Source organism: Phoxinus phoxinus (assembly GCF_949152265.1).
Source record: "Phoxinus phoxinus genome assembly, chromosome: 25".
NCBI classification, from domain to species: domain Eukaryota; kingdom Metazoa; phylum Chordata; class Actinopteri; order Cypriniformes; family Leuciscidae; genus Phoxinus; species Phoxinus phoxinus.
The window spans coordinates 11,804,036-11,828,942 of NC_136900.1; the positions used below are offsets into that span (position 1 = coordinate 11,804,036).

At 38.7% G+C, this 24,907-nt stretch overlaps 1 protein-coding gene across 2 annotated transcripts in view; it reads right to left on the minus strand.

Annotated features, from left to right (window-relative positions):
• Window positions 1-997: 997 nt before the first annotated feature.
• Window positions 998-24,907, minus strand: part of furinb (furin (paired basic amino acid cleaving enzyme) b) — a 73,941-nt gene continuing 50,031 nt past the window's right edge. For both annotated transcript variants that reach the window (XM_079604199.1, XM_079604200.1), the window contains exons 7-16: window positions 18,166-18,254; window positions 16,860-17,032; window positions 11,983-12,195; window positions 8,377-8,477; window positions 5,814-5,917; window positions 5,588-5,705; window positions 5,213-5,392; window positions 4,416-4,540; window positions 3,835-3,963; window positions 998-2,502 (exon numbers count right to left, since the gene is read on the minus strand). In XM_079604199.1, coding sequence (XP_079460325.1) covers window positions 1,862-2,502; window positions 3,835-3,963; window positions 4,416-4,540; window positions 5,213-5,392; window positions 5,588-5,705; window positions 5,814-5,917; window positions 8,377-8,477; window positions 11,983-12,195; window positions 16,860-17,032; window positions 18,166-18,254 — 1,873 coding nt within the window. In that variant the 3' untranslated portion in view covers window positions 998-1,861. The remainder of the gene's footprint in view (window positions 2,503-3,834; window positions 3,964-4,415; window positions 4,541-5,212; window positions 5,393-5,587; window positions 5,706-5,813; window positions 5,918-8,376; window positions 8,478-11,982; window positions 12,196-16,859; window positions 17,033-18,165; window positions 18,255-24,907) is intronic.

A 24,907-nucleotide genomic window follows, 5' to 3' on the forward strand; every position in this document is an offset into this window, starting at 1 on the left:
AGCAGCAAAAAAATGTTAAATGCTTTAATGTAATGCTGAAAGATCGGTTGAAATGAACCATTCTGATTAACGCAAAAGAACATATCTTGAAGAATATGAGTAACCAAACAGTTGATGGGCCCAATTGACTTTCATAGTATGAAAAAAAAAAATCAATATTATGGAAGTGAACAGTTTGGTCTGTTGTTTGATCAACTGTTTGGCCACCGATATTCTTTAAAATATCTTCTTTCGTGTTCAGCAGAAGAAATTCATACAGGTCTGGAACAACATGTTGGTAAATGATGACAGAATTATTATTTTTGGGTGAACTAGCCCTTTAAGTAGTAAACAGTTAAATAAAAATGAGCTATTTGACCCATTTTTGAGTGTATTTTTATTCTTATTAGAGTATTCCATCAATAGCTAAGCAGCATGCTATAGTCAATCCTATTTTAATTAATTATGAGTTTGGATTTCTTTCTGGCTGCTTATAAAAGAGCTCTCCAAATCCGTAATTTACCAGGTTTTTCCTTTACAAGCTGCCTTAGAAGGTAGTATACTAGCTTTCTGGATCAGTTGAATCGTAGGCTTTGTAGTGCAATTGTATTTCTGTACGACTCAAATGTCACATGATTATGAAAGAACCCAGCAAGAGCTCCTCAAATAGGAGTTGAATTCATGTCTCAGAGCTGACATTGACCTTTTGAGAAATATATATATATATATATGACACATTTCCTCTTGAGGCTCCTCTGTGTTAGGGCAGACGAGTTTTGAAGTCAAAATCTGGTGTGAAAATCAATATAATAACCTCTGGGACAAAGTTTCTTTTTGTTCAAACACTAATTTTGAAAACCCATTATAAACATTCACTGAGCCACTTGAGAAAGAACAAGCTAATTAACAAAACAAATACTGAAAAATACAAAAAAAGTACTGTAAAATAAAGTTACGGCAAAACTTTTGACGAAACAAAAATATCATAAATGTGATGTTTGTCAAGTTTTTTTTTTATCGAGAGCTCCTCATATCAACCAAAGATGGTGCTGTATCTAGCTTGACTGACAGATAAGATCTCTGCACATCGAGCGGTTTCAGTTCAGCATTTCGATCGTTTGTTTGTCTATGATTCCCACTGTTCTGAATCCGTGCCGGAGGCTCTTAGCAGGCAGAGGGTTGTGTGTGTTATCTAATTCCATGATGTTATGGTTCACTCTGCTGATGTTGTTGCAACATTTCTATTGCAACAGAAATTATGCAGTTAAATCATCCCTGATCGAATCAGCGGAAATGTCCCGGAGCTGCCTTTGACTAGCAGAGAGAGCAGGACGCAGACTTTATTGTCAGGATGCAAGGACTTATCGCACAAATGATGCCAATGGAGTAATGGAAGTTACAGAAAGTGCAAGAAGTTGTGCATAAAACAGTCCAAACTTTTAATAAAAAGTTGACTGGAACAAATTACAGCCCTTTTCGTGTTACAAAGTCTGCTCAAAGTTTACTCAAACCCTGTACGCTCACAACAAGCACATCAACACGCTGTGACGCGCAAACAAACACACACTCACTGATGTTATTGATCCTCTTTAGTTGTTGAAATCTCAGGGAATTAGAGCCAGACCACTGGGACAGATAAAAGTGAAAATAAAGGGAATCATTCAGCGCAGCGGAGATGTCCTGGGTTTAATGACATTCGGGTCAAACCGCAACTGCAACATTATAGCTCATATATAGCGCTCTCTCTCTCGCTCACACACACACAAACACAAACATCTCGCAGTGGATCTATAAGTCTAAGTAGTGCAGACTAGTTCTGTATTCCAGTACGAGGAAGACAGCTATACAAAAAAGTGCCCAACATGGGGCGTTAAAGGGCACTCTAAGTCCGTATAAAGGCAGTCTTTTCGCTGTGATACTCCAGCTCTTCGCTGTCTGACTCAGAGTTCATCGCTGCATCCTCGTCCCCCCACACAGTGGGGATTCCCCGGTACGACACTTTCCCCCGGCTGAGTCCAAACCCAAAGCCCACTCGTATCCCCACTCCGCTTGTGTCCGTCACCGGCAGTTTGGTCCTCCGACAGAACGGGGCGCTGGCTGCTCCGGAGTGCAACTGAAGCAGCACGAAAACGGCTGCGAAAGTGGCCAGGATGAAGGCACAGCTGAGCACGGCCACCAGCGCCGGCAGTCTCGAGGACAGCCCAGGTTCACGCAAGGATTCCTCCGAGCTCGGATCCACCTCGTGCTGGAGCACAGGAATGCTGGGGGATTTCCGCTGCACCTGGTTCTGGTGCAAGCAAGAAGTGACCGTTAAGTGACTGTGGGGGGGACAGGAAAGACATTCGTTCTCCCCAGACCCGAAGCACGTCAGACAGGCCGGGTGGCAGGGAAGGCACGCTTGTACGGTAGAGTGCTCCACCCAGTTGTCCAGCGACAAGTTAAGCACCTGCAGCCCAGAGCTGAAGCCGGGAGGACAGGACTTCACACAGCCTTGCAAGAAAAGCAAGAAACCCGTGCTGCATTCTGGAAAACAGAGATCAGAAGAACGCTTAATCGCAGATGTTACGAATCTGTAAAGAACACGAAACAGCATTTTAAACATATTTTACTTCTGTAATGTGGAAAATTTTTGAGAAACAAAAAGGATTGTGGGCTATGATATTGGTTCATATTATTCCCCCCCCCCCACTCATGCAACCTTGGTTATGTCAGCAGAAGAGAAATGGTTGTTTCAGAGGTTGTGATGAAAGTGAATATGGAAATAAACATTTTGGTTACACTTCACATTAGTTACCATTAGTTAACGCAATAGGTATCATTAACTTTTTTGTTTGTTAGTTAATAATTTAGGCCATGCCAGCTACACCAGCCATATTCATAGCAAGAGTGAACACACACACACACACACACGTTAGTATACGTATAAATTAACATCAATGCTGTACCTGACACAAGTATATGATTGCAAATTTTTCTAGCTATGCAATTTTAACATCACACAGAGTTCTGAAATGTGTCAGAAAGGAAATAGCGGCCATTTAGTAACTTGTCAGCTCAACTACTGCCAAGGTGGCAGTTAACTACAGTTAAACTGTCAACCTATTTATAGCTAGTTTCCTGGTCAAAAACAATGAAGCAGAAATTTGAAGGAATTTACTTCGCACCCTTTAGTATTATGATTTGTTGCCACTAAAGAAGACAGTAAGTGCATACTACGTGCTGCATACTTTCAATACATTAGCTAAACATTCATGTCAGTATTTGCATGTTTCTGGAATAAGACCAGGTACATTTATTTAAGTCAATAGGGTCAATTAGGACAATAATAATAGGACAAATTAATGACCTTGTAAAATTCAGTAGTACCTGCAGTCACAGTGAGAACACCTTATGAAAAATGAGTGAAATAACTTTTTAGCAAAGTTTGTCCTTGAGCACTCTGCAGTACTGCAGGCACAATATGAGGCCATGATAGAGAAATACATCATCAAGTCTTCACAGCAACTTTAAATAATACAATATTCGTTTAACAAAATTAAGGTTTGTTTACTGCCCTCTGAAGGTTGAGAAGGTACGACTTCTTTAATAATGCAGTTTATTTAAATTAAAGCTCTCTGGCATCACTCTGTAGTGCAATATTTATACTCATAAACAAATTAATATTCATAAGCACAATGGGTTGTCATACTGAGACATATGAACATTTTTATTTGATATAGGTTTTGCCAAGGGAATTTCTATGTGTTTGTGTGTAAATATTGCCTTCTGGTCATGAATGTCTTCACCTATAAAAGCTTTTCTATTAAGGGTTGTGTATGTTTATTTGAATGCCCTTTGGTCCAGGGCATGTCTTACCAATGCAGATCTGCTGGGTGTCAAAGGTTTTGCAGCTGTTGTTTGAAGGCCGGGTGTAATCGGAAATGGACGGATCTGTTGCACTAGAGCCGGTGCCATATAAGATGAGTATGAACTGAGAAAGAACACCTGTGGAAAAGACCTTGAACTTTAAAGACGCCGTGACCGTCAACAAAAACCCAAACAATCAGTGTTTTTTGGGGGTCTCATTTTGCAGTAAAAGTACTTAAACATCCTTAAAAATATATAAATATACTTCAGAAGCAATTTATGTAAGATTCAGAGAATCTATCTTGAATTAAGTTTATGTTTTTATCCCACTGGCAAATTGTTTTATTTTCTTTCAAGCATAATTCAAACAAAATTTAGTGACATTTATTTTTAAAACTAGAAAAAGCTATTTGCCAGTGGGGTAAGAAAACTAAACTTAATTCAAGATTTATACTCTGAAATGTATTTGATCTTCTTCCCAACCATTTTCCTTTGTCACATTATTTTATCTAGTTTTAAAGGATGTTTGAAGTAAAAAAAAGAGAAAAAAAAGACCAAAATACTGATTATAAAAAATCTCATTGCAGTACCATAGTCATTAAGTCCTGCCACATTCTCGATCTCCAGGGTCCATTCTCCCCGAGGGTCTTCATCCCAGGAGTGGGTGGTCATGAACGCCCAGTCGTTGAAGCCTTCAGCTGAGTTATCCTGAGGCCTGAAGACAAACAGAAGAGAAAGAAGATCTCTATGACTATGTGTGTGCAAGTCTATCTGAGAATGTGTCAATATGATGAATTGAGTGTGTATTCACAATACAAATAATTATGTTTCATGAAGATAATGGTGTGAATTGTGTTTGTATGTGGCCAGAAAAAGTGTGTAAATGTGTATTCTTGGGCATCAGATGTATTTTTTTTTATAGAGCTGATGAGTTGATTTAGAGTCTATGCATGCTACGGTTCATTGATTACACACTACCATTCAAAAGTCATTTTTTCCACAAGGATGTATTAAATTGTTAAAAAGGTAAAGACATTTATGTTACAAAATATTTTTATTTAAACAATCATGTTCTTTTGAACTTTCATTTTTTTTTTTACAACATTTATCAGTTTTCAACAATTAACATTTTTCTTGAAAAATATCAGCAAATTAGAGTGATTTTTTAAGGATCATGTGACACTGAAGACTGAAGTAATGCTGAAAATTCAGCACAATAAATTACATAAAAAAAAAAAAAGTTATTTGAGATTGTAATAATATTGCACAATTTTACGGTTTTAATGTATTTTTATGATCAAACCTTAGTGAACATTTTCAAAAACAAACATCTTACCAACCCTAACTTTTGAACTTATATGCTAATAGCGTGTCTGAGTGTGTTTACCGTGCAGCCAGTAGCGTGGAACGAGTTCCCAGTGGGCTGATGAGGTGAACAGCCAGGTTTCCTCTGTGGTTATAGGAGAGGGTGAGTATGGCCTGCACATGCTCCAAAGAGCTCACAAAGTCCGGCTGCCCAGAGCAGGCCTCTACACTTCTGCTAAAGATCAGGTGGTTTCTTATGTCCCTGCAACACAGAAGAATCTGAAATTATACTCCACTCTCACAAGCAAATGTATAATAAATATAATATAATATAATCTAGTTTGCCTGTCCTTAAAAGTTGGCCTCTGGCTCCCCAGGTAGCAAGCATTAGTGGGCATTACCTATCTGGTGTATTGATGTATTGCCTGTGCGGCATGAGGTGTTTGACCGTTATTACCTGGGCTCGGTCAGCATATTAATGACACATTTGTGCTGCGGCCCAATGCTGGTCCAGTTCTGGGCCAAAGCGACCATGGCACTTGCATCCAGCAGACCGTAGCCATAAGAATGGCTCACTGCCACATAGAGAGAGACACAGAGATGGAAAAAGTAACAAGGTCAGACATGTCCAATGAATAAATAAATGCATCTGTAATTGATTGCTCACGTGAATTGTCATTTACCTAATCGGCCCACACCATTGGTCCTCCAGTCGTTGGTTATTAGGTGGGCAGGACGTGAGGTTCTTACTACGAGATGCTGCATGTCTCTCCAGGTCAAGTTCATGCTGGATGTCGTACAAAAAAATTAAAAGCAACATGAGCATTACATGGCAGCAGGGCCACAGATTTATTTTTAGATTCAAAAGATAACTTGCACATAATTATACTTTTGGATGTGACAGGATGTCTTTTTTGAAAGACACATAACTACTGTAAAGCTTTTCTTTTAACCGAGGCACAGAAAATTGCAAATGGAAATATTCCGTCTTGGGGGCCATGCATAATTTTGCAATTAAACAGCCGACAAGGTCTTTTTCTCCCACAACTAAAGACCCAAAATTATATTACCTGAAAATACAGCAAATATCAGATTAAATTTATAACTGTTTTTCCTTGGTTCACGACTCCAGCTTATTTGCTTTGTCGGCTGTAGCTCTACATGGTGGAAACAAGCGGCTTTGGGACTCGTGCCCCCCACGGGCAAGGTTGAAAAGCCCTGTTATTTCTCAACAGAGTATTTCTGGGCAAACCACGTTTGCGATTGACAAAAATACCTGCATGAAAAGCCATTTCCACCCAAATGAAATGGATTTAGCACAAAGATGCGCCGTAGGACAGTATGAAAAACATCCTGCTCTGGCATCCGTATAGTTTTCAGGGTGATTTATGAAGAAGGTGATCCAATTCATAAGCTTTCAATATTTTTGACCTCACAATAAATGACTTCGGTCAATTCTTGGGTAAATTTGACTTGGGTAAATTCATGTCACATGCACAAATTTATAAACCAAAAGACACAGCACAGATGCAGTGATTAATAGATGTAAGACTACTGATATTCTCATGTTGTACAAAGAGAAGGACTTGCACAGATATTGAGCAGATACCCCTTTTATATGGATGAAGTGCCAGTGCTGGAAAACATGCCAGAGCCTTTAAACATACTGGACTCAAACAAGGAATCAGAAAATTAATGGAAAGGGGGAAGAATGTCCTCACCACTCAAAGGTTTCATAAACAACAACAACAGTACGGCTAGACTTGTGCAAAGCAGCACTAGATCACTCCTATTATAAACAGTAAATTACACTAGAAGCTTTGAGACGCGCATTCATTTGGCAGACACCCCAATCCTGCTTTCTGTCTCTGTGTGTGTGTGTGTGTGTGCGTGTGTATATATATATATATATATATATATATATATATATATATATATATAAAAACAAATACATTTGAAAAGGTTGGGGTCAGCAAGATTTCTCTTTAAAGAAATTAATATTTTATTCAGCAAGGATGCATTAAATTGATAAAACATGACAGTATGACATTTATAATGAATGTAGCAAAAGATTTCTATTTTAAATAAATTGTTCTCTTAAACTTTATATTCATTAAAAAAAATCCTGAAAAACAATTATTCATTGTTTCCACAAAAATATTAAGCAGTACAAATGTCCTCAACACTGAATTCATTTCTTCAGCAAATTAGCATATTAGAATGATTTCTGAAGGATCATGTGACACTGAGGACTGGTGTAATGATGCTGAAAATTCTTTGCTATCGCAGGAATGCATAATATTTGTAAAAAATATATACAAATCTTAATATTATTTCACAATATTGGTCGTTTTACTGTTTATTTTTTAATCAAATAAATTCAGGCTGGTGGGTATAAGAGACTTCTTTCAAAAACAAAAAATTCTTACTGACCCCAAATATATTCATGTATACACAAACTTTACATTTTACATAATCTTTATTTTTATTTTTACGTTTGTTATATTAACATTTTTAATGCAAAATGACTTCTGAGACAGGTTCAAAGGTGGCCAAGCACTGGCTCAGGCACAAGAACACATTTCAGTGGAAAATGAGCATGACTGCCTTTCTTACACACAAACGTTCAAAAGTCACCTACAGCGCGACATCACAAAGACTTCTGCCTCGATGCAGAGTTGTGACAAAAAGAAAATAGAAATCTAGGACCTTAGAAAAATTTCTTCAAAAACGTCCCTGTCTCTTTCATTGTGGGGCAAGCACAATCAAAGCTAGCACCAGCGGGGTTTACAGCCCTGAACAGCAGGGGCCGAACTCACACATAAACAAACACTGTGTACGAACTAGGAGCCCCGAGACTCCACCACACACAAAAAAGACAAAGAAACCCGACGCTTGTGTGAGACGTGAATTCCATGTCTTATTACCGCCTCACAGCATACAGGATTAAATACTCTGCAGGATATTTTAATTGAGCATGATGACTTGATGTTGTATAGGGGCCTTGGGGTCAATCGGCCCTGAACGTGGCATGAAGATTGGCAGCCATCACACGTCTCTTTCCATCTCTCCTTCTTTATTTTGGATGAGCAATGTCAAGGCAATGTCAGAGTGTGTCGGAGGGCTGAAGATGATGTGCATGGGGTAATGAAGTCTAACCGATGAGGGGGAATGATGGACAGGAGTGGGTAGAACGTGTGCGTATGTCTGTCCGTAGAGACAGGTGTCATTGTTGTCATCACTCACTTGGCCTCCAGAGCGAGAGCGATGATTCCAGCGGCCAGGGGAGCCGAGGCGGACGTGCCCGTGTGCGAATCTGTGCACTTCTTCCTCAGGTCTGTCGTCACCTATACAAACAAAGTTAGATGGAAAGGTCAGACGTGTTATTGGCCACTTATCAGAAAGGACATAGGTTGTAGCTATATATGAGGTGTTGGTGTGGGCGTCTATCAGCCAGAGGCGCCTGTCAAAGTGCCTGACAACAATGTAAGTCCAAGAGGGAAGGAAAAACCTCATTCACAGCAGCTTCTGTGATGAGAAGTGTGACAGTTTGGGAGACTTAATAAGCTGGCACCTCACACCTGAGGGTTTGGGGTTTTAATCATGCCGTAGGAGACATGGGGACCTGTGATTGACAATGGTCAGGATGAGAGGAAGTCCAGCCCGAGGCTACAGAACCATCAGAGCATACACAGGTGACTACCTGCCAGACACCCACACATACTCGTTCTTTATCATTGTTTTATTTGTCTCTGTCCCTTTCAGTCTGATTTAAACATGTACAGACACATAGACACATAAAATTCCATCCCACTGCTGTCGGCAAGATTGCGTCCATTTTTAAATTGAATCTGTTATTGCCTTTGTCATCCTAATGGAACAGGGGGTCTCAGAAGAGGGAGAGGGGAAGCTATCGCAGTCAAACATACTGGGACAGACTTGACATCAAGCAAACAAACACTCTAAAGCCACCCGAAACATCTCAGATGAGCTTCAGTGAGCTGGCAGAGATAGACATGCCTGGAGAGTCTGAAATCACTTTCACAGGAATGAGCATATCAGAGATTCAAACAGAGTTCGGATAACTACCCACAGCACAAGAAATCATATTTTCCCCTCAATGTGAGTTTGAATTGAACTGAATTAAATTGGTCAAAAAGACCCGAGTTCACAAGTTATTAGTTTGAATATCCACAAACAAAATTCTTGCTGAGATTTTGCTAGCTATATAAAATTAAGGAACATAAAAAAATTGCAATTATTTTTAAAATACTATTTGTTTGTCCGTTAAAAATATCTAAAATGTGTCATATTTTGAGTTAGCTCTTTTGATTAGATCTTTCAATCAATGACTTAAACTGATCATTCCAATTACAATGAACAAATCATTCAAAAATTATGAATCACTGAATCAAGTCTTTGAATTAATGATTCAACCACATCATTAAAATTCCAGTGAACAAATCATTCAATCATAAATCAATGAATCAGATCTTTGAGTCAATGACCCAAACAGATAATTCCGAATCATATATAAATCAGATGGATCATACTAATTTAAGTAAACAAATCATTCATAAATCATGATTCAGTGTTTCAAATCTTTGAATTAACGACTTAACTGTATCATTCCAAATTCAGTGAACAAATCAATCATTAATCAATGAATCAACCAAGTAACTGAAAATATCAGTTGATTCAAATGAACAGTACACAAATGTAAGAACCAAGAAAAGCTAAGGGAATGTCAACATTTTTCAGTTAATACCAACTTGTCTTTCGGTCTGTTCCTCACTATTATATGACTTCAGAAGACTTAAAATATTACTCAAGCTATATGGAGCACTTTTATGGTGCATTTATGGAGATTGACATCACCAGTCTGCATGCACTTTTATTAAATAGAAAAGAGTGACTAGGGAATTCTTCAAAACAACACGAGTTTGAGTATTTGACAGATTTTTCTGAAAATACTTATTCTAAATTTAGCAGAAAACACTGCCACAGTGCAAACTGATAGCAAAGATGCTCAAGATGATCCAAAGGTCACCATCAAGATGACTTTTAGAACTTCTTTTTATAGGCGTCTTTTGACCTAATTAACTTGCCCTAATTAAAAAGCCTACTCAGACACTCAAATACAGCTTATGCAGATAAAACGAAGGTATGTAACTGAAAACGAGAATTTTTTTTGCAAATAAGATCCAAAGATTCTGCAATGCAGCATATTTGGTATTCAAAAATTGCTGTCTCTGTCTTTTGCTTTTCACTTGGTCTAATTTCTCTGCTCTTTCTCTCTTTGCTTTTTCAGACACCTTTTTCTCATTTCCATTCTTGGAGGACACGTTGGGGACAGAAAAGCAGATGTGTACGGCATGCAGCAGCAGCACCTGTGATGGGGAAGTTTTCAGACGCTACTCTAAAGTGTTTTTTGCCTCCTTAGGGCATGGCGTTCTTGAGCTCTTTTTCATATAGCCCACAGGAAATCACAGCAGCAGATGTGGAAATCATTTCACCGCCTGACACTTCATCTTCACAGCACGCTGAATGGGGCGGCACTCCATCACTCACTTTCCCCATGTAGTCGTGACGTGGCCATTTAAACCATGTGGAAAATTTGGCACACACGAGCTGTTTGCTCTGACATTTACAGTTCTGCTGACAACTGAGAATGGCAGTATTTGTGTGAAGAAATGAAGGTTTGTCTGTGAGCTGTTAACGTGTAAATGCTGCAATGCTGAAATGTGAATTTATTCTATATATGGTGCCTTTAATGAGACGTGGTTGTAGCAAAGTGTGTATGTGTTTCCCATGATCCTTCAGAACCAGCAGCCATATCACCCTGTAGCCAGACTAATTGCCCACTGAAGATAAGCAGGGTTGAGCCTGGACAGTACCTGAATGGGAAACCTTCTAGGAAAACCAGGTTGCTGCTGGAAGAGGTGTTCGTGAGGCCAGCAGGGGGTGCTCACCGTGTGGTCTGTGTGGGTCCTAATGCCCCAGTGTAGGGATGGGGGCACTATACTGTAATAAGCACTGTCCTTCGGTTGAGATGTTAAACCGAGATCCTGACTCTCTGTGGTCATAAAAAAACCAAAGAGTAGGGGTGAGACCCCGGAGTCCTGGACAAAGTCCCTCTATTGGCCTTTATCAATCATGGCCTCCTAATAATAATCCCCATGCTTTCAGTTGGCTCTATCACTCTCTCTCTTCTCCACCTATCTGGTGTGTGGCGAGAGCAATGGCGCCGTTGTTCTGTGGCTGCCGTCGCATCATCCAAGTGGATGCTGCACACTGGTAGTGGTTTAGGGGAGACCCCCTGATTTGATTGTAAAGCGCTTTGGGTGTACAACAGTACATAGTAAAGCGCTATATAAATGCCTAATTTCTTATTTCAGAAATCATTCTTATATGCATATTTTTAGCACAATAAATATGTCTTATTATCAGTATTGAAAGCAGTTGTGCTGCTTAATATTTTTGTGGAAATCATGATTTTTTTTTCAAGATTCTTTGACGAACAGAAAGCTCACAAGAATAGCATTTATTTGAATATTACATAATATATTTCTTTTATAAACTGAAAAATTGCCAAGTCCATGCTTAAAACACAAAAAAATATTTAAATGTAATATTCATAATTATTAAATTATAAATACTCTGAATACATCTGTATATATTTATACATCTATATATATATATAATATAAAAATAGAAGATTTCCTGTGATAAGACGCAGTGTTTCGTATGCATTTCTGTATGAAAATACAAACCAAAATCAGTTTACTATATGACTAATGTGTGACTACGAAGATTTGTTTGCACATATGAACGTGAGTGTTAAATACATACAATCTGTTTCTCGTTGAGGTTTCCGCTGCTGTAGGTGGTAGCAAGGGTTGAGGAACAGGCCTCGCTGTACCACGGCACATTGCCATACTGCGTGGTGCTGCTGATGGAGAGCGTGTAGATACTGTTGGTGTATCCATCACAGTTGCAGCTGTCCCGCTCTCGCCCTCCGTTACCAGATGCCCACATGAAGATGGAGCCCAGCCCACCTCGACCCTAAAACAGATGCACTCAACCTGGTCATTCACTCTTTCCAATGTATAGTTCATTCAAAAGCTTGGCATTTTTTTTGTATGTTTTCAAAAGAACGTCTCTATTACTCACCAAGGCTACACTTATTTGATGAAAAAGACAGTAAAAACAACACTTTATAAAATATTATAATTTATGCAAATCTGGCAACGCTGAATTTTTCAGCATCATTACTCCAGTATTCAGTCACATGAACCTTCAGAAATCATTCTAATATGCTGGTTTGCTGCTAAAGGAAACATTTCTTAAATGTCTTTACTGTCACTCATCAATTTAATGTGTCCTCACTTAATAAAAGTATTAATTTCTTAAAAAAATATATATCTTTCTGACCCCAAACTTTTGAACAGTAGCGTAAATAGAGACAGACACCTGCTGTCTGAATGTATTATAGTCTCATTTCACAGTCTGTTCACATAATTGGCACACGGCAACTGAACACTGCCAGTTCCAATCTGATTGGCCGGCCTTTTGAGACTTTTGAGCACAGGTTTTTACCGCCTGGAAACACACTGCGGTTTACAGTTGCTGGGCTGATAGAAACATTCTAAGGTAGAACTAATCACAGGATTTGCGAGGTCTGTGGCATCAAATCTTTAAAAAATATAAGTGGGTGATTCTTGGCCGTAATAAGCTGCTGATAGTCTTTATGCAAATCAAATGTCTGGCTATGTGAGACAAATGTATTTATGAATCAAACATCTGTGGTGTCCATTAATGTCTGTGCGTACAGGCCTCATCTCTATTACAATAGCCCAAAAATCCAATTGAACGAGCCAATTATGGTTGTCATGATTCATTTAAAACCAATACTGTGACCTCTGAAATCTGCTGTATTTAATGCTTTAGTAATATTGGCTGGACAGCTGACAAAGCTCCACTTTTCTTTTCTCATATATTAGTCTCCTCTCTCGCTGCAGTCAAGCACGTCGGCAGAATTTGATTAAAGTTTCTGTTCTATCTTCTGCAGTCCATATGGGTAATGTTTACAGCTGACTGACTCAGGATTATTGTGGCAATAAATGGGTTGTTTGTTTGAGATGCCGCAATTTGGTTCAAAATATTCAGAGGCACAATTCTAAGAATGAAAAAATTGGGGATAAAAAAAACTATAGTGCAGAGAAATAAAAAGCGAGTCTAAGGCAGATGTTTATATGATGCGTAATTTGAGTAAATTACTAGAGGGGGAAATCAGATTTAAACCCCACCAAAATGAACAGCAGTCAAACTCATTCTGCACGGCTGTTTCATAGTGCCATTATTCTCACAGACGAAACAAAAGATTACATCTTTCTGTAGCGCTCCGACAAAAGCTTGTCTGTGATTACCAAGGACGCGTTCGGGATGAAACAGAAGCGGCACTCGCGGCGGGCAGCCGTCCTAAAAAGGTCAGATCCTTTGCCTGTCAAACACGACACGCTCTATTCTCGCTGCATCGAATCTCATAATTTCTGCAGAGCGAGACAAAGGCAGGTGGTTTGGATTTAATTCCATTTCATATATTTTACTAAATTACTTCGGAGATAACGCAAGCTTTCTAAATGGCTGTCAGAATGCGTCAACACACTCACGGGGGTGAAGATGTGCGAATTTTCATTGATGTTGCCGTGAAATTCTGTCTAAAGAGATTCTGAGAATATGCTTTAAAACACTTGATAGCACAAGGTTTATAAAAGGTAGTGGAATAAACATAGTATTGTAATGAACAAACAAGATCTAGACTTACACATCTGGCTCAAGTATCTCTTTCAATTGTTTTTTTCCCTTGTTTTATCATCCCCCGGGCAAAATCACAAGTCTGATTGCTTAGAAAAGTAATAGCGCTCAGTAATAGCCTCTTCTCTGTAAGCTGCACGAATTGAGACATCAGTCCTGTCGGTAGCACAAATGGTGCGTGTTTAGGGGTTTGGTTATATTCATAATCGTACATACACAACTGTTCAAAAGTTTGGGGTCTGAAATACTTCTTTTAAAAGATAATAATACTTTTATAGCAAAACATATTAAATTGATCAAAAGTGACAGTAAAGACATTACAAAGACTATGTTACAAAAGGTTTCTATTTCAAATAAACGCGGTTCTTTTGAACTTTATATTCATTAAAAATCCTGAAAATCATTAGCCTGGCTAACGCCAGACCCAATTCTCGTTGAGACTTGGGTCTGCGAACCACATGTGCATTTTCTCGTATTTGAGGCGTGTTTTACGAATGCCCGGCGCTGTTTATTGGGTGCTACGAATGTCTATCAAATGCGCCTGTACGCTCATAGCCAATCGTTTCCATTATACCAGACGACGTATGTAGAGCGACAGAAATAAATTAGACAAGGAAGAAGACGATGGGTAAGATATTTTTGTGTAAACAATGACGTTCAGCAACTATTGCCGTTTGTGCAAGATAAACATGAGGGTCGAAGGTATATATGGATATAAACAAACTGCTTAGTTGTGTCGCATAGATGTCGTCATCGTCTTGCTGCTCCCTCCCCGTTCTGTGATTGGTTCCCTAGATGAGGCGAAAATCTGGCCATTGGTATCCAGACTGCCTTTCAGCGTGAATAAAATCGCGCTGCGCAAAGGCAGTATGGGGAAACCCAGGCTAGAAAATCATCACGATTTCTACAAAATTATTAAACCGCACATTTTCAACATTGATAATAAGGAGAAATGATTCTTGAGCATCAAATCAGCATATTAGAATGATTTCACAGGAATAAATTACATTCTACAATATATTAAAATAGAAAACTGTTTTTTTTTAATTGTAATAGTATTTCACAAAAATACAATTTTACTGTATTTCTAATCAAATAAATGCAGCCTTGGTGAGCATGAGAGACTTCTTTCAGAAACATTTGAAAGTCTTAACGACCCGCAAATGGTAGTGTATGAGCAAAATTAACAGTAGTGTTTGCCTTATAAAACACTACAAAACAGCAGAAAAATGGAAAAAGACACCGCCAAAAGAATAGGAACAAGACAGCCTAATTTTAAAATCATGGATAAAACAAATTGATTTTCATATTCATAGTGTAACGTTGTGTGTGCTGAAATTCTATCAAGGTATAAACTCACAAGGGATAAGGGTATGTGTGGCACACAAGAAAGAATTAACATATCAAAAACGAAAACAGAAAACAAAATGCTCATCTCCTGCCAAGATCACAGAAATCTCCCTAAATATAGTATTCTCTATAACCGTGTGTTTGTGTTTCTACAATCCTTCTCAATTCTCTCTCCGTAACTGCATTTAAACAGGCGATGACATCTTCAACAGCTCACCCCGTCCAGCCCAGTTCCTCTGTCGGTGGTGCTGATCGAAGCCGATGGCAGCTGTGACACATTTAGCTGATCTAAAATCTGCTCGGATGACCTGACATGAGCATTCATGCTGACATTGACTTGAGGCGACACTGCGAATGGAAGTCATTCATTTTCAATGAGATTTGATGATTTCTAGTGACATGAGCGATTTGTATGTGTGTCTAGTGACTCAACAAAGTTGAGGAAAGTTTTAATTTATGCAAATGAGCATCAATGTGTTTCCTATCAGATAGTTGAGAGGACTTGTTTCTGCCCACATACAGATATATATATACAGGGCTCTACAGTGCGAGTGTTTCACTTGAAAAATAATTTACGAGCACAGTGTGCGATAGGGCTGAACGATATTCGATTTTAACATCGCGATGTGCGAGTGAGCGATAGTCACATCGTCGGAACATGCGATGTGAAGGGTAGTAGCACAGTAGCACCAGCGGGAGATATAACATGCGCTTCATGAGGCACGCGCGCGGTCTCTTGCTCTCTCTGCCGTGCACGCGCTGCGCGGTTTGGAGCACAGTCTCTGTCTCGCGGGCGCGCTCGCTCTAGATTCCGGAGATTTTAACTAATTCGCGGCATCAGCAATAAAAGAGCAAGAGGACGTGACAGCGTCGCAACTGCGCGATGTGAACACATAGACAGTATGTGTGAAAATAGCATGATGACGCGCTTAACTTTATGCAAATGAGAGCGACGATTCGCAACCAATGAGCCAATCACTGAAATAGTGTGGGAATGTGCGGGAACTGCTGGATTTTAAGTGAGAGAGTCAAGTGAGGTAAAAACTGGAAAGAAAATATTGGTACAATAGTTAAAAATGACTCCAGACGTTCCAGACGGCCAACATATAAAAGGAACTGGACAACTGATATCCTTTGCATCTGATATACCAATTTTGCACACACAGTATATGCATGAAATTTGTTCATTTGTTTAATAAACAAATTTTTTTTTTTAAACTTTTTTGTGCTCCTAAATTTCTTTGTGTGCTCCTAAATTTTTTCATTTAGGAGCACATGTACTCCTTGGGAAAAAAGTTAGCGTAGAGCCCTGATATATATAAATAAAAATATTTATAATGTATTACACACTGATATACAAAAGCTTTTTAGCAGGAAGGAATTATTGGAAAAATAAAATGAAATCTTTCTGTTATCGGCAATACATCTAATTTGTAATAAGATTTTCAAAAGCTATGCTCAGTAACGCAATCCACCAACAATGATAAGGCTTCCAGAGGCAGAGACGCCAACTAAAAACCAACAGTACTATGACCAGGTGACCTCCCGTGGTAAAATCTGACCTCGGTGACCCCCTGCAGGAAAGCTTCTTTGGCCAGTTTGGCAGGGCCATCTACTGTCTTCCCATCATCCTCTGGGCCCCAGCTGGCGCTGTAAATGTGGATGTGCTGGGAGTTCAAGCTCAGAGACTGAGCCTCCACAACATCTGTTACCTCTCCATCCAACATCCGCACACCTGCATGCAGAACAGAGGCGGACAGAAAGCACGTTAATGTAGAAACCAGAGAGAAGAGAAAAAAATGGGTTTTGTAAAAATGTACTGTCTGTAAATGTGATGAAAAGAAAAAAGAAAATGAAAAACAAATGAGGAAGTTTCCAGCACAATTTTTTTTATTGGCACTGAAAGTGAACATGCTGTATAGAGACAAAAGCACAGCCGACCAGAATATTTTTGGATTTGACTGAGGTTTTAAAACTTTCTGATGCCAAGGACCCACAATATGATGATTCACTTGTGAGGAACCCCTTACATTTTATATATATATATATAATATATACAAATAAATAAATAATAAATAAATGTTGTGAGAAAAAAAAAGTATTTTTTTTTTTTAAAATATTAAAATAACAAAAATAAGTGTTATATTATAAATAAATACAATTTTGTTTTTATACAAATCAATATCATTGCAAAATGTTAATTAAGTTAAAAGATTTTTTTGAAAATGTTATTTATTAAGTCGGACTTCTTTAGTCTGAGATTAATTGCTTGTTGCAGTGTCGTGCAGAACATGATGTAAGATGGGAGAGAGCATCTAATTAATAAGAATGATTCTGTGGCTATTTATTTGATTAATAATAATCCTAGCAACAGGATTCAGACACTTCACGCACCCCCACACACGGCCCAGCGGCCAATTAGAGATCAGAAACATCTGCTCTCTTTATACACACACACACACGGGCAGACTTACCCTCTTATTACAAAGATACACACACAAGAACACAGAAATTACATGCAGGCTCAGGCAATGCCCTCTGCCATAATCACCCTCATCTAGATGGAAAAATATTTTCCAACAAAGACTATTAAAACAAGAGATATGGAATTTGTGTGTGCTTGCAGCGATGTCTGCCGCTCAATGTGACCAGAATAGCCAAGATATTTCAAAGATATTTCACCTTAATAGATGTGTTTTATAATTGGAAGATAAAGCGTTTTAGATTAGTCCAGAGAAGCGTGATGACAGATGCACAAAGGGCAGGAAATGAGAGAGTGCTTGGATAGTTTTAATGCATGACCTCTTTGATTGATCCTATTACCATATGCAAAAGTCTAACCGCCAATCATTCAGATTCTTCACTCACCTCCAATTTTGGCATTGTAGGCCACACCCACTCCACAGACACCATTGTTTGCTGCGGCCGCCACCTCCCCGGCACAACGTGTCCCGTGTCTAGAGAGACAAAGAGAGAGTTTGCACTAGTGAACGGTGTGGCATTGGCAGGGTTCACATCCAGTTCACATTCAGTTCAACTCAATTCAAATTCAGTCCACGTTTGTACAGACAAATTCTCGTGGCGCTGTCATCGCAACAGAAAGGCAGCTCTCAGTGCACCCAAATACAGATGCATTATCTTTATCCTTTAATTAAAATCTAATTAGATCCTTGCAGGCAACAACAACGACAATAAATAAATAAATGGCTGATTATGGTTGTCACTTGTGTGTCTGATCGTTCCTACAGTACTGCAGACAAATCTCAGCAGCTCTGTGTCATGGTGGGGATGAACTTCACTGTTTAAAGAAATAGCAGCTGGCTTTGGGTTTTGTATGTGCACTGCAAGAGCTATTCTCTCCATTCATCTGTGTCCTATTGGAGCTCATTGTTTCCTCGAGACAAAGCAGAGAAGAGGACGATAGGGACCCCAGAGTAGGACTTGAGAGCCTATGAGACTGCAATGTTTTTGAAACGGCAGCATCTCTTTACCAGAGCCTTCACTACATTTGCCAAACAGAGACAAAAAGCACACAAGAACAAGACAAACACAACACAAAACGACAAAAAAGCCTATGCTTCATACTCTTGGCCTCTAAGCACTCAGCCATTGTTGCTATATAAAAAAAAAATGCAGCAAATGTAAAAATTAATTTATATAAAAAACCTTCAAACAAAATTATATTTATTCATATCTATCATAGATAATGATATTTTAGTATTTCTTAAAACAAAGCATGTAAAATGCCAAAGGGAACATCCAGGAACATTTTTTGTGATAATGCAAACAAATCACTGAACCATTAAGTCAAATCAAAGGTTTAAAATAAAATAAAATGTGTCTCATTATACTCACATGTCATGACACAAGGAGCAGGTACAAAAATGGGTGATTTCTTTAAGAGTGTAAAGCTCAGTTGGGCAATAATAGATTCTAATTAGGTCACTAGACGTATTGCATTTCATCAAATCAATAATTGCTGAGGATGGTGTCCATATGCAGGTTGTTAAGATCCGTTTCTGATTACAGCGCAAATACATGACATGAAAACACTCAGCCTTCCACAAAACCTGCTGTGTACAAGTAATTGAAAACGAACTGTAATTGTGTCTGAATGTATTCTCCAGGGCATGTGGAATTACAGTATACACCTTCAGGGTGAAGTCCTTTATCATATAGAGAAGAAAACGAGTCATTCGGAAACATCCATCCTATCTCTCTCAAACTGTGAATGAGATCAAAACTATTTTATGCCAACACGCATGTTAGCTGGTTAACCTGCCTAGCAGGCAGTTACATGTGTCCATTTCCTCACAATAAATATAATGCAGACACATTTATCCATGCTCATATGAAGGGCAACAATACCAAATTTCAACAACAAATACCTTCCGTGCTGAGAGTGTAAAGCCTTCGTTTGCAATAATCATCATTTTCCACTTTTTGTCTTGTGTGCGGTGACAGTTATCATGATGAATAGTGGATAGCAGGGAACACATCATGAATAAACAATACAGTTTTTATATCAGCTTGTTTAGGAGGTTGTTTGCAGCTATAATGTATTGCATAAGGGAACAGTAAAATAGATTTTATGCACAGCTTTTATATGAAGATGTTACTCCATTTTGAGGAAGGCTTAGAATGGCTAACTAGTCAGGTAGAAGTAAGGTAAACTAGAGTGTTCAGTACACTTAATTTCGAGTCTATTTTAGACATTCTACTAACTATAAGTAACTTTGAAATTACATGTCAACTAACCCTTATTAATTTGCAACTTACATGCCAAATAACTCTTAGAGTATAAGTAGACTGTTAGGTTTGGGTTACAGTGAGTAGAATAAGTTGACGTACTTGCAAAGTCACTAATAGTCAGTAGAATGTCTTTTGAGGGACAGACAAAAAAGTGTTAGCAGATATTAAACAGACAGTCAACTAATACTCTAATGACTGGTAGTTGACATGTAGTTGCAAAGTTAAAGTTGAAAATTACAATTAAGTGTTACCAAATATTTTGCCCTCACACAAAATTCCAGTTTCTGAAGACCCTTATGGGACATGGAGATGGGAAAAATATGTGATGGGAGAATTTTTTTTATTTTAATGCTTTTGAGTTCATCCACAAATGTTTTACATTCCCCTAAGAAACTCAGTGCTCACTTACAAAAAAAGGTTTTGTGAGGAAATTCAAAGTTTTTTCTTATATTTCATCCATCACCATGCACATAGGTGCTCCATACTGTTTTAATTTGTTTGCCGAACAATGCTAAATGTGAATGCAGCTTTAGACTGCAGGTTAAACGCAACCCCTTTAAAGCAAATAAATTAATATGGACTGATAGTGATTCAAAGGTGAGTGGCCATATAATCTTATAAGGATGTGTAATGTTCAAACTATTCGTTGAAATGCACCTTGTAAGAGGTCTGATGATATTACTTCGATTTGCATATTCCCATCCACAACTTTCAAAGACACCCACATGCAGTCAGAAAGACAGATTAGTGGCCGTGTCCTGAACTCAAGGGCTTAATAGGTATCATTATGGAGTCATGGCACAGCCAAGGATAAGGGCAGTTATTTTACACAGTGACTTTCAAAAGAAGTCATAGGACCATAACACAACCTTTTAAATCACAAACAGACCTTCCTGACAAAAAAGGAAAAAGTCTTTCCTTCTAAAGTCAGGAAACACATCAAGGTCACTTGGCTGGCAGCCATTCAGGCATAAAAGCAATCAAACTATCATTTACTCCTGAGTGTGGACAGCACAGCCTGAGCCTGTCAATTCGTAAAAAGTTAGTGTTTGTTTTTCAAAAGACGTGGTGAATGTAAACCTGGGGCACCAGCATTCATTCATTCACAACGATAATTGATAGTGACTCAAACCTGGGCTTTGTTTCATAGCCGAGTCCATGTAATGTTTCACAATCAGACTTTATTTGGCACCTTGTGACCAGATCAAATCTACGGCTTTATAAATCCGAAACCTCATTCCAGATGATTAGAGCTCCCTACCACAGAGAAAGCTTTTTCCACTGAGATGCTGTTCAGCTAATTTACCTTTCACAGCTCAGCGAGGTGCAAAAACACTTCAGATAACTGTGGTCTCAGTATTTTTTAAGTGCCATGCGTCACAATAAAGCTGACGAGCTGTGAAAAACTTGATGATGTGTAGTTGTGGAAAAGAATGCTAACATGTGATGCAAGTGTCCTTGTCTCCCTTTACATAATTGATGGTCCAACCATAAAACTGTAAAAAGACGGAGGTGGCAAAATGTTAATTAATTGGCTACACATCAACGTCAAAATAACTCTGACACAGTGCACACATTTGGATTTGTGCTTAATGAGAGAGGTTTATTTGTATAGCGCATTTCCCTCACACTGGTAGTTTCAGTTTCACTTGAAATACTTTTGTTTATGCTTGGCATTTATAATAAATGCTGTTTGCCACTATGTTTTATATAATGTCTATATAATGCTTGTTTTATACTTTATTTTTCATTCCTATTTTATCCTGAATACATTCAATTTAAAAGGATTTGTTGTGAGGGGAGCTAAAATAATAGTGTTATAGTGTTTGAAAATGTTATAATATATAATATTATATTTGTAAACATTTAGTTGTATTTGCCAGTATTTTTTAATAATAAAATGTGACTTACACATTTACATACACAAAACCATGTATCAGTATCTTTTGCAACTTATAGTCAGGAAAATACAGTAGGCTACCTTATGTGCTTCCAAACATGTATGACTTTCTTTCTTTAATGCCTCTGTGTTTTTTTTTAGTCAATACATTTAGTCGATGGGAATTTAAAAATTGTTTTCCAAATATCTTCTTTTGTGTTCTGCAGAAAAAAAGTCAAGTTTTGAACGACATAAAGGTTGAATAAATTATGGTATAATTTTCTTTTCTTGGTGAACCATCCATTTAAAGGCAAAAAGTGAAGTGTTTGTGGATACAACTTCATACCTCTAATGGTGCGTTCACACCGGACGCGAATAGCGCGTCAGACGCGGGTGATTTCAATGTTAAGTCTTTGCATTGACTTAACATTGAAATCACTCGCACCTGACGCGCTATCTGCGTCCGGTGTGTGGGTGCAGTAAGAAGAAAAAACAACAGGGTGGACTGGATCACTTTCTTTTCTACTTCCCTCCCTGTCTTACCTCTATTTAGGTGCAAAATTACCAACAATCCTTCTCAACCTTCCCTGCGGAGACCACAACAATCTGTCTAAGGCCCACCAGGGAGAGGCAGAGAAGAGTGTAAATTAACTTGAATGGAAGTGAAGTTTTTTTTCTTTTCCTTCCCTGCCAGCAACAATCCCACCACACTGAAACTAGGACCGGAGACATGCTCTAATTCTTTCCGTCTCCTTGTTTTTTAGCCCTCTATCTGCTTGTTTTATGTTCCTTTCAATTCCCTGATTCATGCATTTACAATTCCCCTGCTCAGAGGCATAGGGTGCCCTTGAAAACTCGTGATGAGTCTGTGTACAGTATGCTGTTTGGTAGACTGATGGAATCCATCCATGTGTCGTAGAGTAGAGCATCTCTATTCCTCTCTTCAATAGGCCTGGATTAGGAAGCACTCTAAAAAGGATTAGTGCATTTTCCAGCCATCTAATCTCAGCCCTCGGGCAGGGTTTCGGAAACCCACACGTCCTGAATGAGAAAGGGATACGGAGGAAGAAAAGGAGGTATAGAATCAGCAAGTAATAGAGAAAGAGAATCTATGGCATGAGAAATGAGAGGGTGACGGAAGTGGCGGCGAAACCTTCGCCAAGTCTTTGACGCTACAGTAGCACATTCCAGAACTCAGAAGCACCGTCTCTAGCCTGTCATGGCTAGTCTCTAGCTTCAATTGCCTGGCTGGCGCGGAGCAGTGGATGCTAGGGCAGATTTCCAGCATCTCTGATGAGATTCCAGAGGCCCGACAGCGCTGGAAAGGCAGGCTGGCAGGTCTAGGTCACGTGAGGCGAAGGGTTGAGTGGAGAGGCAGAGGATTCGTGCCTACCAGTGTTATTTAGACCTCTGGCTGACGGCCACCTCACACAATCCATCCATCACAGGCGTTATTAGAATTAAAGAAAGAGAAAGGAAGGAGGAGGACTTTTAAGGTCTCGGTTATTGATTCAATAAAGCCAACGAGACCTGGATATTGATGCACAAAAAACAAAGAGTCTCCCAGCTGACTTCTGCCCAATTGCAAAAGATTAGTAACTTAAACACCACAATTAAGACAACAAATAAACAGTTAAGATTAGCATATAAATGTCAAGCCAGAAAAGCCTGTGCCACAATGCTACGGTGTTCAAGATGGTTGCGAAGGCATTACTTGTAGCATTTAACATAATTGATTTTATTTCATTTGATACATATTTAAAAATGAAATCAAATTAATTATTTTAAATGCTACAACTGAATCACAATATTATAATGTGTAGTATGAAAAATGATTAAATCAGTCATTATATAATTAAAGATTAAGGATAAGGAAAGATTAAAGAAAGGTATTCAAAATATAAAAATGTAGGAAATAAGCATGCATAATTAAAATTCCAAAATTTAATGAAAAACAAAATGCATACATTTATTTGCAATCGTTGGTTCAAGCGGCAAAAAAACATAAGAACAAGTACGCCCATATTTTTCCTATGAACCCACAGCAGCAAGCATTATCAGAACTACAGCACAAAGAGAGAAAAGTAGAGAGACCCTTAATGTCCTTCCAGCTCTCAGTCTATGCCAAACCATTACTGCCACCGCTATTTGAATTTGAACAAGCACTTTACTGTCCAATCATCATTGTCAGAAAGTTCAATCCAAATGAACTAGACCCACTGAACACTACTGTAAAAGCCTTAAGTCCTGGAAATTATGAGTGCTGGTGAAATGGGTTCTGGGGGTTCTAATTAAAGCAGGTGTATGCAATCGTGGCTAAAAAAACAAAGACGTACGCCATCATCCTCCACCCTCTTCGGCAGTTGGATGAATATCTAACATTAGCATGATGCTGCTAAAATGACGCAGAGCGTTCAGCTCACTTGCACTGCCTGTGTGGAGTAGGTTCAAAGAAATGTAAGCAGCATTTTGTGGATATCAGACATTTATACACAGGAACAAAGAGAATATGAAGGACGTATAAAAGAAATGAACTCAAAAAAACATCTTACGATGCCCTTCAATACAGGAAACTGTCTCCTTAAGTTTCTGTGTTTGCTTCCATCTCTCTCTCGGTAGATACGGATTCAATAGTCTCTCAGTGCCACATTCTGAGAACGTATCACAGAAAGGCAGCTGTCTTTGGATCAGCGCATTATTTTGAGCACCTGGCGATGTCCCGTAGGAAAGAACATGATTATGTATTAATATGAGATCTCAATTGTTTCTCGGAGATAGAAATGGAGAGCAGATGGAGAACCATCTTCTGCTTTTTCAGATTTTTCTCTTGAGAAAAAGACTCTCAAATGTGTCTCCGCAAGAGTTTCAGAAGAAACCTATATCAGCAAATCATTGATGGTGAGCAGGTTGACAAAGCAAGTCTGTCTGGTTAAGTTAATTGGTTAAGCCTTGTTGGGCACCTAATGTCTGTAATCAGCA